The sequence below is a fragment of the Notolepis coatsorum genome (assembly GCF_963971535.1).
Source record: "Notolepis coatsorum genome assembly, chromosome: 5".
Classification (NCBI taxonomy): domain Eukaryota; kingdom Metazoa; phylum Chordata; class Actinopteri; order Aulopiformes; family Paralepididae; genus Notolepis; species Notolepis coatsorum.
In genome coordinates, this window is record NC_140169.1 from 155,963,057 (window position 1) to 155,976,578 (window position 13,522).

The 13,522-nt window shown below is 43.1% G+C and overlaps 1 protein-coding gene across 1 annotated transcript in view; it reads right to left on the minus strand.

Annotated features, from left to right (window-relative positions):
* Window positions 1–13,522, minus strand: part of pde11a (phosphodiesterase 11a) — a gene marked incomplete at both ends in the record, with an annotated part of 580,355 nt that overhangs the window by 390,729 nt on the left and 176,104 nt on the right. The window contains one exon of the mRNA XM_084314342.1: window positions 7,176–7,265. Coding sequence (XP_084170468.1) covers window positions 7,176–7,265 — 90 coding nt within the window. The remainder of the gene's footprint in view (window positions 1–7,175; window positions 7,266–13,522) is intronic.

Consider the following 13,522-nt stretch of genomic DNA (forward strand, 5'->3'; position numbering starts at 1 on the left):
CTCGGTTGCAGAATGCACAGGGTTAAGCTTGTATAATTAAGCATTACATCACGCGCAGGAGTGGATTGTGAAAATTAGACCATGCCTAGGGGTGGTCGTTAGACCCCCCTAGGCATGATCTAATTTTCACAATCCACGACTACAAGTGGTGTAATGCTTTTATACAACTGGCACATTCATCCAACCTTATTGCTATTTATACAACGGCATGCAAATTTCTCGATTCTGATTGGCTGAAACAGTCATTTTACACGTGTTTATTCTTCAAAATTCCACGCTGCTGGCCCAGGACCCGCCCACAACCGAATCACATCACATCACTCCGCCGGATCACAAGATGCCGGACAATAATTTAACAAATGGATATGTTGATAACGACTAAACGACTAAATATCAAGGGATTCTGTCACAGCGAATGTCTTAGTGCTTTAAACAATGTTGGATGATGTAATTGATGGGTCTTGAATCATTCTGTAACAAAAGAAAAATCGCGGATTGATTGATTGATTAATTTTCAATTTCTTTTTCAATTTCTTTTTCCTTTCGACTGTCAAAGCTCGCTCTAGTCTCCACCCACCGCCACACACCCCCCCCACACACACACACGCACACACACACACACACACACACACACACACACACACTCCCTGCAACGCGGGGGATAGTCAGACTGAGAGAGAGCTGGGTGCTGCGCTGTTCTAAGTGAGCATGGCCTATTGAGTTGATTGATTGATTGATTGCTAATTTTATTACTGTACGCTTGGTTTCCAACTGGTTAAGTTTAGGCCCTCTACAGTAGGTTTAAAAAAATAAATAAAAAAATAGGGCGAAGAAAACTTTTTTTCCCTATAGGGCAAAGAAAACTTTTTAATTTGTTTTACCTACTTTCTATAGAAGCATCTAAGAATGAAGTTCTATAGAAAGTAGGTCTGCATCCCCTTAACAATTGTGTGTATTGAGCCGTACTGTATTGTACCCATTCTGCATCTGGTAATAAAATGTTCAATCAATCATTTCAATAATACACAGTTGGATGTGTTAGTTGGTTGGATGCACTTCAAGCTGCTTCCACATGAGGCAACTTCTCTCAATCATTCCAATAATACACAGTTGGATGTGTTAGTTGGTTGGATGCACTTCAAGCTGCTTCCACATGGAGGCAACTTGTCTTTTTTGTAGTTGTGGGAACTACTTTTTCTGGCGGATGGTTTTTTCAATAAATCTTCGATTAATGTGTGTTTATTGTATAGCAATAAGGTTGGATGAATATGGCAGTTGTATAAAAGCATTACACCACTTGCAGTCGTGATTTGTGAACAATAAACCATGCCTAGGGGGGTCTAACGACCACCCCTAGGCATGGTTTATTGTTCACAAACCACTCCTGCGCGTGATGTAATGCTTAAACAATAAACACACATTAATTGAAGATTTATTGAAAAAACCATCCGCCAGAAAAAGTAGTTCCCAAAAAAGAAAAAAAGAGAAGTTGCCTCCATGTGGAAGCAGCTCGGAAGTGCATCCAACTGTGCTCAGTAGGACATCCAACAAACTAACACATCCAACTGTCTCTCAACTAAGACATCCAACAAACTAACACATCCAACTGTCTTTCAACTAAGACATCCAACAAACTAACACATCCAACTGTCTTTCAACTAAGACATCCAACAAACTAACACATCCAACTGTCTTTCAACTAAGACATCCAACAAACGAACACATCCAACTGTCTTTCACCTAGACATCCAACAAACTAACACATCCAACTTTTCTTTAGTTGTTAACCTACTTTCTATAGAACTTCATTCTTAGATGCTTCTATAGAAAGTAGGTAAAACAAATTAAAAAAAGTTTTCTTTGCCCTATTTAAAAAAAATGTAAACCTACTTTCTATAGAAGCAGATTGAAAAGTAGGTAAAAAAAATAATAATAATTTGCAATTAATCAATCAATCAATCAATTTGCACGATTTTTATTTTGTTCCACAATGACTCATGACCCATCAATTACATCATCCAACATTGTTTAAGCAACTAAGACATTCGCCGTGACAGAATCGTTTTCCATTTAGTCGTTATGACGCTATCAACATATCCATTCAGTCCACCCTCACTTAAAACAGCGCACCTCCCAGTTGCTTCTATAGAAAGAAAAGAAAAATTTAAAAAAAATTGCAATTAATCAATCAATCAATTCACGCGATTTTTATTTTGTTCCACAATGACTCATGACCCATCAATTACATCATCCAACATTGTTTAAAGAACTAAGACATTCGCGGTGACAGAATCGTTTTTTATTTAGTCGTTATGACCAGGGTTCGAATTATCACCTGAGAGCTATGGGGGCCCCCTGATTTTTTTTTTTTTACTATTTTTTTCCTGAAATTCTGGCTGTTTTCGAAGTCATATTTAGAGGAATAACTCATTAGGATTAGTCTAATACTAAGTAATAATGACATCACACAACAGTCTAATCATTAGACTATTGTGTGATGTCATTATTCAGTCTCATTCTTAACCATCAATATTTGTTCATTTTCTTACTCACCTCTGATATATAATGCCATATTTACTTATTTGCATTTTGCATCTGATAAAATACAACAATTTAATTTGAAAAATTAGACCAAATTTATGAACTTGAATTAACATTTATTTGTCTCTGCACTTATAAATCAAAAACTAACTAAATAATCTAATGGAAAATAAATAGTTGTATGGCACAACAGCAGCATTTATCAGGATACAGTAAGTAACATTATCTGATAATAAAATGAACATAAAATAAATACTTGTATAAATCTAAATAAATTATGTTTTTTTCATCTCTGTGGCAATGTGCTCTATGATCTGTGCACAAGAATGATCGGATCGGTGAGCTGGCCCGACTGTCGCACCGTTCAACTCATTAAGTGTCATAAGGGGGTTCAATTTGGTATACGGCAACCTTTCTTTAGCGACAGTATATGCTGCCCTGAATGAACTGGCTGTCTCCTTGAGCAAAGCAGATGTGATTTCGCTCACTTTTTTTGGAAGCACTTCCTTCTGGTTTTGACTTTCTATTTCTATAGCTTGCTTATGAGCAATGCTATCACTGTGCAAGTATATTTTCTTCCTCAACGTCTTGCTCTGAGAGCTAGTCACAGTCCCATTCATCCACTGCTCTGCCAAATGGGCTCCAAATGATTTATTTAACAATGTCTTGGCATTTTTACATGGAAGGCAGCCAATGCATCCCTCCTTGGCAAATAACCAGCTATATTTATTTTTCCAAAAGTTCCACTGACTCGGACCCCAGCATTGTGGTGGATGAGTAGCAGCACAGTCCAGGTCTAGTGGTGGAGACTCAGGTCTGGCAGTGGCAACCGGCGCGGTAACAATAACAGGTGCACTGCGCGCAGGAGCAGCAGAGCTAACACTAGTACTAGCACTAGCAGTGTCAACTTCAGTGACAGTAGCGCTGCTAGCTGCTGCACTAACAGCGTCAGTCTTTGGACTTTTTATAAAGCCAAAGCTGTCCAGCTTTGTACAGCCTTGCGGCGGGTTGAGCCTTTTTTTGGCGGCATGTGGCGTACTGTTTACAGCAGCTGCTTGCTGCTTCTTCTCCACTAGGTTGGAGTAGCGTTAAACTTATGGGCGACGCTCATGGACGACGCATAGCGGCTTGGAGGTGAAATGCAGCCTATTCCACAACATTAATTACTCTGTTATTTTAAAAACTGAAAAGAAAAATATGATCTATTAACAATTTATTTAGGTAACATAAATAATACTAATTCGTACATAAAAAAAAATAAAAATAAAAAAAAAGATTATAATTTTTTTTTGAGAGACCCCCTTGACTATGGGGGCTCAGACTCTAGCTATGGGGGCTGAGTCCCCATTGGCCCCCTCATAATTCGAACACTGGTTATCAACATATCCATTTGTCAGAGGAGAAAGGTTGACAGTTGTATCCGAATATAGATACCTTGGGATAAAAATGGACTCCAATCTTACATTTAAAAAACAAATCAAATCGGTAGTAAACAATGCAAAGTTTCACTTATCAAACTTCCGTCACATCAGAAACTCTCTGTCAACAAAAGCAGCAGCACTGTATTTTAATGCCATTATTAAGTCACACTTAACATACTGTCTGACTAGCTGGACACAAGCCTCCTGTACAACACTACGATCTGTACAGGTAGTTTACCATCAGGCTGTGAAAGTTCTGGACAGGAAAACAAACAGCCACCACCATTGTTATAGCATAGCAAACCAGAACCTACTGAGCTGGGACAATCTTGTCAAATTCAAAGATGTCTGCCTTACCTATAAAATCCTACATGGCTTGGCTCCTCCCCCCCTCTGTACTTTCATAAAACAGAAAGCATCTGCTGACAGATATACCAGGTCTGTAGTCAGAGGGGACTGTGTAGTCCCAAACAGGAGGTCAGCTTTTAGTCAGACAGCCTTTTCCGTGAGAGCAGCCCACACCTGGAACAGTCTGCCAACACGGCTCAGGGAGTATCAAAGTTACATTTAATTTAAAACTAACTTAAAATCATGGTTGAGAGATGGTCAAGTGTGCGACCATTTTAACTGAGGGGTTGTATTGTAATGTATTTTAATGTATTTATTTGTATGTATTTTAGCGTATTGTAACCTATACTGATTCCTACTGTGTTTTAATTATTGTACTATGTTTTAATTATTGTTGTGCTCATGTCACCTGCCCCAGAGACTACAGTTGAAAATTAGCCAACTTGGCTAAACTGGCATATTTACAGTCAAATGTTCCTTAATATGCACTGTCTCTGTATTTTAAACCAATAAATACAAATACAAATTTGTAAAGATTATTGTCCGCCATCTTGTTTTTTCCTACAAAGTCGCACGGCGGAGTGATAGTAATTCGGTTGTGGGCGGGTCCTGGGACCAAGAGCGTGGGATTATGAAAAATAAATATGTGTAAATTGACTGTTTCAGCCAATCAGAATCGAGAAATTTGCATGCCGTTGTATAACAGCTGTTTTTCACAGCCATGACTGTGACAGCACTTACTGACAGCTTACAGTATGTTAATGCTATTCAAGTGACAACAATAACTTTCCATAATAATTCTATTTTTTTTATCTACTTTTTCTCCCCATCTTTCTATTTTTCTCCCATCCCAATTTCGTATTATCCAATTCTTCCCTCCCCTGTCTCGAACGTTGCTAGACCATGCCTCCCACTGGTCGGCTGCAATGTGGACGAAGCCTTGCATCATGTGTCCCCTCCGGTACACAAGGAGGCAGCCGTTGCATTTTTTCACCTGCACAGCGCGATCTCTCAGTGGCGAGGAGTAACGCGTGGGAGGGACACGCTGCCCCCGATACTTCCTGATTCTGCTGTACAGGCGCACCAACCGACCTGTAGGAGTCGCTGTCCACAACGTCCGATCCCCACCCACCGGCTTTCCCACCCCCTAATACTGCCAATTGTGTTAGTATGAACGACCAGCCAAGCCGGAAGCAACGCCGAGAGCTGGGCTCGAACCCAGCATCTCCTGCGCTAGTGGCGAGCGCCTTGCTCACTGCGCCACTTAGCCGCCCTTTCCATAATAATTCTCCAACAATAACCTCCTCAACATTACCCAACAAGATGACATGCACTGTATAATTAATAAACGAAGGTGGACGTGGATTGGCCACCTACTCAGAATGGACAGCAACGCGATCCCAAGAGTCACATGACACTGGACTAAGGCCGTCCCCGAAGCCTGTTCTTCGCCAGGGTTTTTTCGAACGGACGTTTGAACCTTCGTTTTTAATTTAAAAAAGAATATTTCCAAAAAAATACATTGCAAATTATTATTATTATTATTATTTTTTAAATATCCTAAAACTAAATCCTCAATTTGAATAAAGTGATTAATCTGATTAAATTAGTTTTTTTTTTTTTATTAAATCAACTTTCTTTAATGAATATAACTCATCAGTTTTTAATACTATAATATTAGTGTAGCCTAATCTTGATCTGCAACTGTGAAGAAAAACCCCATTGGTTTAGACACATAAAAAAAATATATATAAAAAAAATTAAAAATTATTACAAATTTAAATGTTGATTTAGAATTCGATTGCCAACGTAACGAACGAAGGTCCGAACGTTCGAACGTTTGGGCTCAGCCCTACACTGGACCCCAGGAGGCAAGAGAAAGGAAAGGGAGGCATAAAACAACATGGCTTAGTAGGACTATAGAGAAGGAGCTCCAGAAAAACCACCAGAGCTGGGGGACCAGAGAAAAGATGGCCAAAGACAGATGCAAGCGGAGAAACTTTGTTGCTGCCCTACGCGCCAGCCGGCGTAATGGGGATAAGTAAAAGTAAGTACAATTCAAGTGAGGGGGGTGGCTGGCGGGTTGTGTAGGGGGCTCTTGTTCACGCCCAGCAGAAACAGGCAGAGGTGTTAACTCTAGCCTTTTCTTCGAGAGGCGTTTTTTTCACAACTTAAAGCAAACAGAAAATAAACAGTTTTACAAAATTCAAATGAGTGGAGCAGCTGGGTGGCGCAGCGGACATTGCGCTCGTCACCAACGCAAGAGACATCGGGTTCGACTCCGGCTGTCGCCGTTGCCTCCGGCTTGGGCCAGCCGTCATACTAACTCAATTGGCAGAGTTAGCGGGTGGAAGTCGATGGGTGGTAATCTGGACGTTGTGAACAGCGACTCCTACAGGTCGGTTGGGGGACACCTGCACAGCAGAGACAGGAAATAGCGGGGGTAGTGTGAGCCTCCCACACGTTACACCTCACCAATGAGAGTCCGCGCTGGCAGGTGAAAAGATGTGACAGGCTGCCTCCTCGTGTACCGGAGGGGACACGTGATGCAAGCCTTCTATCCTCACTACAACCGGCCAGTGGGGGGCATATGCGAGCAACGTTCAAGACAGGGGAGGGAAGAATTGGCACAGAAAAATTGGGATGGGAGAAAAAATTGAAAAAGAGGAGAAAAAGTGGATACAAAAAAAAAGATTCAAATGAGTGTGATGAACTCAAACATCATCGATCGCTGTGGTCGTGGTCACAAATTAGCATATTTGAGCAATTAGCAGCTGTGTTTACGCTTGACTACACTACTAGAGAATGCCTGGTCCTGATTGGCCCGTGCCCACCCCCCCCCCCCCCCCCCATTCCCCCACTTACCCGACTCCTGTCGTACTCCTTCCTGGAGGCAGCGAACAGCTGGGCGTTGGAGATGGCGATTCCACAGAAGGGCAGGTACATCTGCAGCACCTGTGGACCAATCAGAGGTCAGATAGAAGGTCAGAGGTCAGATAGAAGGTCAGATAGAAGGTCAGATAGAAGGTCAGATAGAAGGTCAGATCATCAGATAGAAGGTCAGATCATCAGATACAAGGTCAGATCATCAGATACAAGGTCAGATAGACGGTCAGATCGTCAGATAGAAGGTCAGATAGAAGGTCAGATCATCAGATGGTACATTTCTCTTATCACTGCACTAGATGTAACTTAGTGCTTGGAAGGGTTTGCAGTTGCAGCGTATGTGGCCGAGGATGCAACTGCGTGACCACGAGAATACACAAACACCAACCCACCCACCAACCCACCCACCAACCCACCAACCCACCCACCAACCCACCAACCCACCCTCCAAACCAACCAACCAACCCACCCACCCACCCACCAATCAACCAACCAACCAACCAACCAATCAACCAACCACACCCAACCACCCACCCACCCACCCACCTAAACCCACCCATCCACCCACCAACCCACCCACCCACCAACCCACCCACCCACCAACTGAGAGAGAACTGTACACAAAGCAATATTTGTTAGTTGCTTCTGGCTATCTGGACAAGTTACAACTTAAAGAAGATTGGGAGCTTTATTTTCTTTGTCGTCTTGTCTTTCTAAAGCCTAATTTACACACAGATGTCAAAGTGCTCCGCGCGGGTCACGGGTGAAGCCTGCAGAGTGAAGCCTGATGAGTGAAGCCTGATGAGTGAAGCCTGATGGGTGAAGCCTGATGATGCGTGATGAAAAAAACTATCTTTGGAATTGAAACCAATAAAGATGTTTTTAATCAACACCATTACTTACTAGGACAAATAGATCAATTCTGTTGACATTTTACAATTTGACTGAGGAGTTTGGCCCACTGTGCCTCTAGGTGAGACCATGGAATCTCTATCGTGTTTCCTGTTTCATTCTTATGTTTATTCTTCATCAAAACAGCGTACTCACTTGACACACGCTGATGTTCATTTGCATCACATGGAGATCCAATTAACTTCTCAGCGTGTCTGCGTTGATTTCCGTTGTTTCGTGATCTCTGGTGATTTACAATCATCCACAATCACTCTGTGAAGTGTATATGTATAATAAAGCAAAAGGTAATGTATACTTTTCCACGAAACATTCAAGAACTGTTCTTTGATAGAGAGGGGGGTTATAATCTGAGGGGAGAACTCAATTTAAAAGTTCTTAGTGTACGCAGTACCATGAGAAGACACAGTTTCAATATGTGGAGTGAAACTGTGGAACAGTCTGAATGTGGTGCTAAAGCAATGTCCAAACATGAGACAATTCTTAAGGAAATTATGTTCACGAGGTACAGGGATAAGGAAGGGATTTGACATTCACTGGTGTTTACATTTTTATATTATTTAGGTTTTAAATTAGTACACTCATTTGAGTAGTGGAAAAGGGGTAGGATTAAATAAGTGTATACTTCTTCCTACTTTTCGAACATGTACATTGAGTTATGTTTTGCTTTTGTTTCTTAAAAAAAAATAAAAAGGATTTTTATTTAATTTCTTGAGATCAATGATTTGTTTTGATTTTATATATGTTCGAAATAAAGATTTCAAATAAAAAAGAAAATAAAGATCAGCAGTGGAACAGGCCTCCTGAGGGCGGGGCGTCAGCGCTGAAGACGACACTTTACTGAGCGCTTTAGAACACGTTCACGACACCAGCTTCATTACAGCAGAGTCATGAACACTTATTAAACACAGACAGACAGACAAACAGACAGACAGACAGACAGACAGACAGACAGACAGACAGACAGACAGACAGACAGACAGACAGACAGAGAAACAGACAGATAGACAGACAGACAGTTATATTTTTGACCAGCCTCATCTATGATCCTAGACCTCCAGCCATGTAGATGGTAAATGTACTGCATTTATATAGCACTTTACAACTAATGCCTCACATTCACCCATTCACTCACACATCCAACGGCAGAAGCGACTACGCAAGGAACGTGCCAACCTGCCCATCAGGAGCAATCGGGGCTTAAGTGTCTTGTTCGACAAGGACACTTCGCCACACGCTGCCGGGAGGCGCCGGAATCGAACCGGGAACCTTCCGATTACCAGACGCCCGCTCTACCACCTGAGCCACAAAGCCATGTAGCCTCGTCTATGATCCTACACCTGCAGTCATGTAGCCTCATCAATGCGTCTCTATGGAGACACTCTGATGACAAGAAATCAATGTAAGTGTTTGCTTCTAACTGAGGCCTCTTTGTTTAGTTATCTATCTTTTCGAATATGGCTACTGTGTATGAATGAATTATTTTATTTTGAATGTTTACTCGTACAAATAAATAAACATAAATGAAATGTTCGCAAATAAACAAAACTAAAAGGATAGGTTTGAAGCCGAAGGCTTATAGAGCAACCTACCCCTAATTCAAAAACAAATTCAAAAAGGTTAACGTTTTCAAAGAAAATAAACAAAATCAACATTCAAAAATCAACAAAAACCTATCCAGAAAAGAACAAAAAAATATCTAAGTTTGCAAGATAAAACAAACAGACAAAAAACAGTGTCAACAATAAACTCAGCGCGACAAACCCAGTAATATCTACTAGCAGTCAGTTAGTCCACCCTGAGGCTATAGGACCACTGGAATGATACTAGCCTGAGACGTCACGTCAGACCCATGGAACGTATCCGAGCTGGCATGCGTAGGTCTGACGTGTCTCAGCTGCTGCTGCCCGATACAGGGGGGGGTGTCTCTGTCACCTCGTAGAAAAGATACAGTCTTGGTTACCAGCTACCAGCCAATATTGAATGGATACACAAGGCATGTAGATTTTACTTTTAAGAACACATGTGTGTATAATATATAGTGATACTGGACTGTGTATAGGACTGTGACCCTCTGTATCCCCCCCCCCCCCACACATGCTGCTTTGACACCTGAATTTCCCCAAGGGGATTAATAAAGGATCATCTTATCTTATCTTACATACTGCAAAACCTATAACAGGCCATGACTACTACCCATCATGCTAGTATGTGTACATACTACTACTGTACTACAGTGTAACACTCAATTTCAACACTATTTGATAAATAAATACTATAGGGCGAGGAGCCAAGCCAAGCATTTGGTCTTGACTCCTCCCTTTTCCAAGATGGCAGCAAGGGAATTGTCTCTGCTCAGTGTTTGTTAATATTTTTACAGTTTTATGTGTTTTTAGTAACTTTTAAGATATGTTACACTCTTTTTAAGAACAAGTATTTTATCCTCCACCCTGCCATTCCTTCAACCCGGAATAAGGATTATTTATTGTGGATTGGTGGACCATCCAGCCCTGCAGCAGCTAGCTACCAGCTGCTAGCTGTTGCAGCCAGCTACAAGCAACTACCTACCAGCCCTGCATCAGCTAGCTACTAGCAGCTACCCTCCAACCCTGTAGCAGCTAGCTACCAACAACTACCTACCAGCCCTGCATCAGCTAGCTGCTAGCAGCTACCCACCAGCCCTGCAGCAGCTAGCTACCAACAGCTACCTACCATCACTGGTCTGTTCAAACTCTGGTGAGGCCTGCACTACCATACTCCTGGTGTGGCCTACACTGCACCCTGGATCCTGTTCAACTGCTACCAGCAGCTACCCACCAGCCCTGCAGCAGCTAGCTACCAGCAGCTACCCACCAGCCCAGCAGCTAGCCCCAGTCCTGCAGGAGCTAGCTACCAGCAGCTACCCTCCAACCCTGTAGCAGCTAGCTACCAACAACTACCTTTGTTGGATCACACACCTCCGGCCTGCACCTCCACCCTTGGACATCACCAGCCTGCACTATCCCGGGACCTCATGGACTAACATCCCCCACCTACAACTGTGAGGAAAGTCTTCTATTACTACCAGCCACTGTGAGGAAAGTCCTCCATTACTACCAGCCACCGTGAGGAAAGTCCTCCATTACTACCAGCCACTGTTAGGAAAGTCCTCCATTACTACCAGCCACTGTGAGGAAAGACCTACAGCTGACACCTGGACACAGTATCTACAGCTGACACCTGGACACAGTACCTACAGCTGACACCTGGACACAGTACCTACAGCTGACACCTGTTCACAGTACTTACAGCTGACATGTGGACACAGTACCTACAGCTCCGGAAGAGCTAGCTGGTTCTGCTGACCCTGCTCAACGTGCGCTAAGCTAGTGGAGCTTGTTGTTTCATGGTTACAGCTACCAGTTGAAAAGGTCTGTTTTATCTAATCTGCTTTAAAAGCAGTGGACTAGTTATATTGTTTTGAGAACCTCTCTGAATGTATGCTCTGCTCTGTTAGCAGTAGCCTAGCCTAGCTGGCTCTGTTAGCAATTAGCCAGGAGCTCCGGAAGAGCTAGCTGGTTCTGCTGACCCTGCTCAACGTGAGCTAAGCTAGTGGAGCTTGTTGTTTCATAGCTACAACTAAACGCTACCGGCTGGTCTTTTAGACCATCGAGGAGCTTGTTGTTTCATAGCTACAGCTAGACGCTACCGGCTAGTCTTTTAGACCATCAATATCCTAGGAAATATACAGCAACCCATATGACAGCTATGTGTGAGTCATGCAACCTTACCATTTCAAAGCTGAAAGAGAACATCTCTCAGCTAAAATCTGAGCTTAGTGAGAAAAACAAGCTTGTCATGGAGTTCTCAACAGTCGCCTCAACACAGGCGAAACAAATCGCTGTCCTGTCAACCAGCTCCATGGGTACTCTTCTTTTGGATAGCAATAGTCTCTCCAGCCCAGACGGAGCTCCGGAGGCTCCGGGGCAGTCAGAGGAACCCTGGTCACTCCAGGGAGCTAGGCCCAAGCTTCGTGCCACCTCCACTCCTCGGCGTAAGCATGTGGAGGGTTGGTCCAATGTTGTTGCTGGCAAGGGTAAAAATGCCGGTAGGTTACACATTCGAGAGCCCGAGAGGATCCAGCTTATGAACAGATACGACGTCCTGAATATGCAGGATCCCCCCCCCCCCACACTGGCTTCCCGGTTTGTGGATCGCCGCTCTGGGACAGCAACGGGGTCCCCCCAATCTGTCCCCCCAATCTATCCACAGGCTGGTCAAACCAGTCTAAAGCCATCGCCTGCACAGGGAGCTAATAGGAAGCGTTCCTGTCCCTCGTCCCCGTTAACCCAATGTAAACGCCTCCGACGGAAAACCCCTCCGCCCCCTGTTGACCTACTGTCCGAGTGCGTCCCTTCAAATAGCCGGCTGCAGCTTTCGCCTGCACTGAACAACCGAGTATTAGATACAGCTAAGGCAAATGGTGACATCACCAAGGAAATCCCTGTTCCCGCTGCGAGCAACGTCAATGCAGCTCTCAGCGACAGAGCTGTTCCTGTTCCTACTTCTTCCCCTATTGTCTCGGACACTCTTATTATAGGTGACTCAATCGTCCGCTATGTCTCTGTGAAAGGTTGCGAGACAAGGTGCTACTCTGGTGCTAAAGTGGCAGACATTAACGCTATGATACCTAGTCTGTTGTCTGAGGTGTGTCAAAATTCCCTGGTGGTTCACATTGGAGCCAATGATATCAAAGCTGATGCATCAGAGCTGATAAAAGAGGAGTTCAATAGATTAATGGACACTCTCAGTCTCTGGGAGACTGGTAAGACCATAGCCATCTCAGGGCCCCTACCCTGCCTATATCGTGGGGATATGAAATACAGTCGCCTTCACCAATTACATCTGTGGCTGAAGGAAAGCTGCTGGTTCTGGAACATTGCCTACATAGATAACTTCACTCTTTTTTATGACAGATATGACCTCTTCAATAGGGACGGAGTACATTTAAACAGGTCTGGAGCCAAGCTGCTCTCTATGAATATTTCTGATACATTGCAAGCCCTCTTTTCATTTCTCCAAAAGCCTGTAAATTGATGCTCTGTATGCCCAAGTTCTACAGTAACTCAATTAACTCACCGCCTTCAACTCTCTCCCCAGCCCAGGCTTGGGCAGCTTAGTAATCAGGAAAATAGTGCCCCGCTAATATCTTCTTCAATTTTATCATCAAAGTTACCTCTACCATTTCATCCCATTCCTACAATAATTAGCAATAGACATCAAAATAGAGCATCTGGTAAAGCAAATTTGACAGACCTCCGACCTTTAAAGTATTACAGTCCAGTAAAGTGCCATGGTCATGGGATAAAGATGGCCCTATTTAACATTAGGTCACTTCTCTACAAGTCCTCATCGGTTAGTGACATCATTTGCGATGA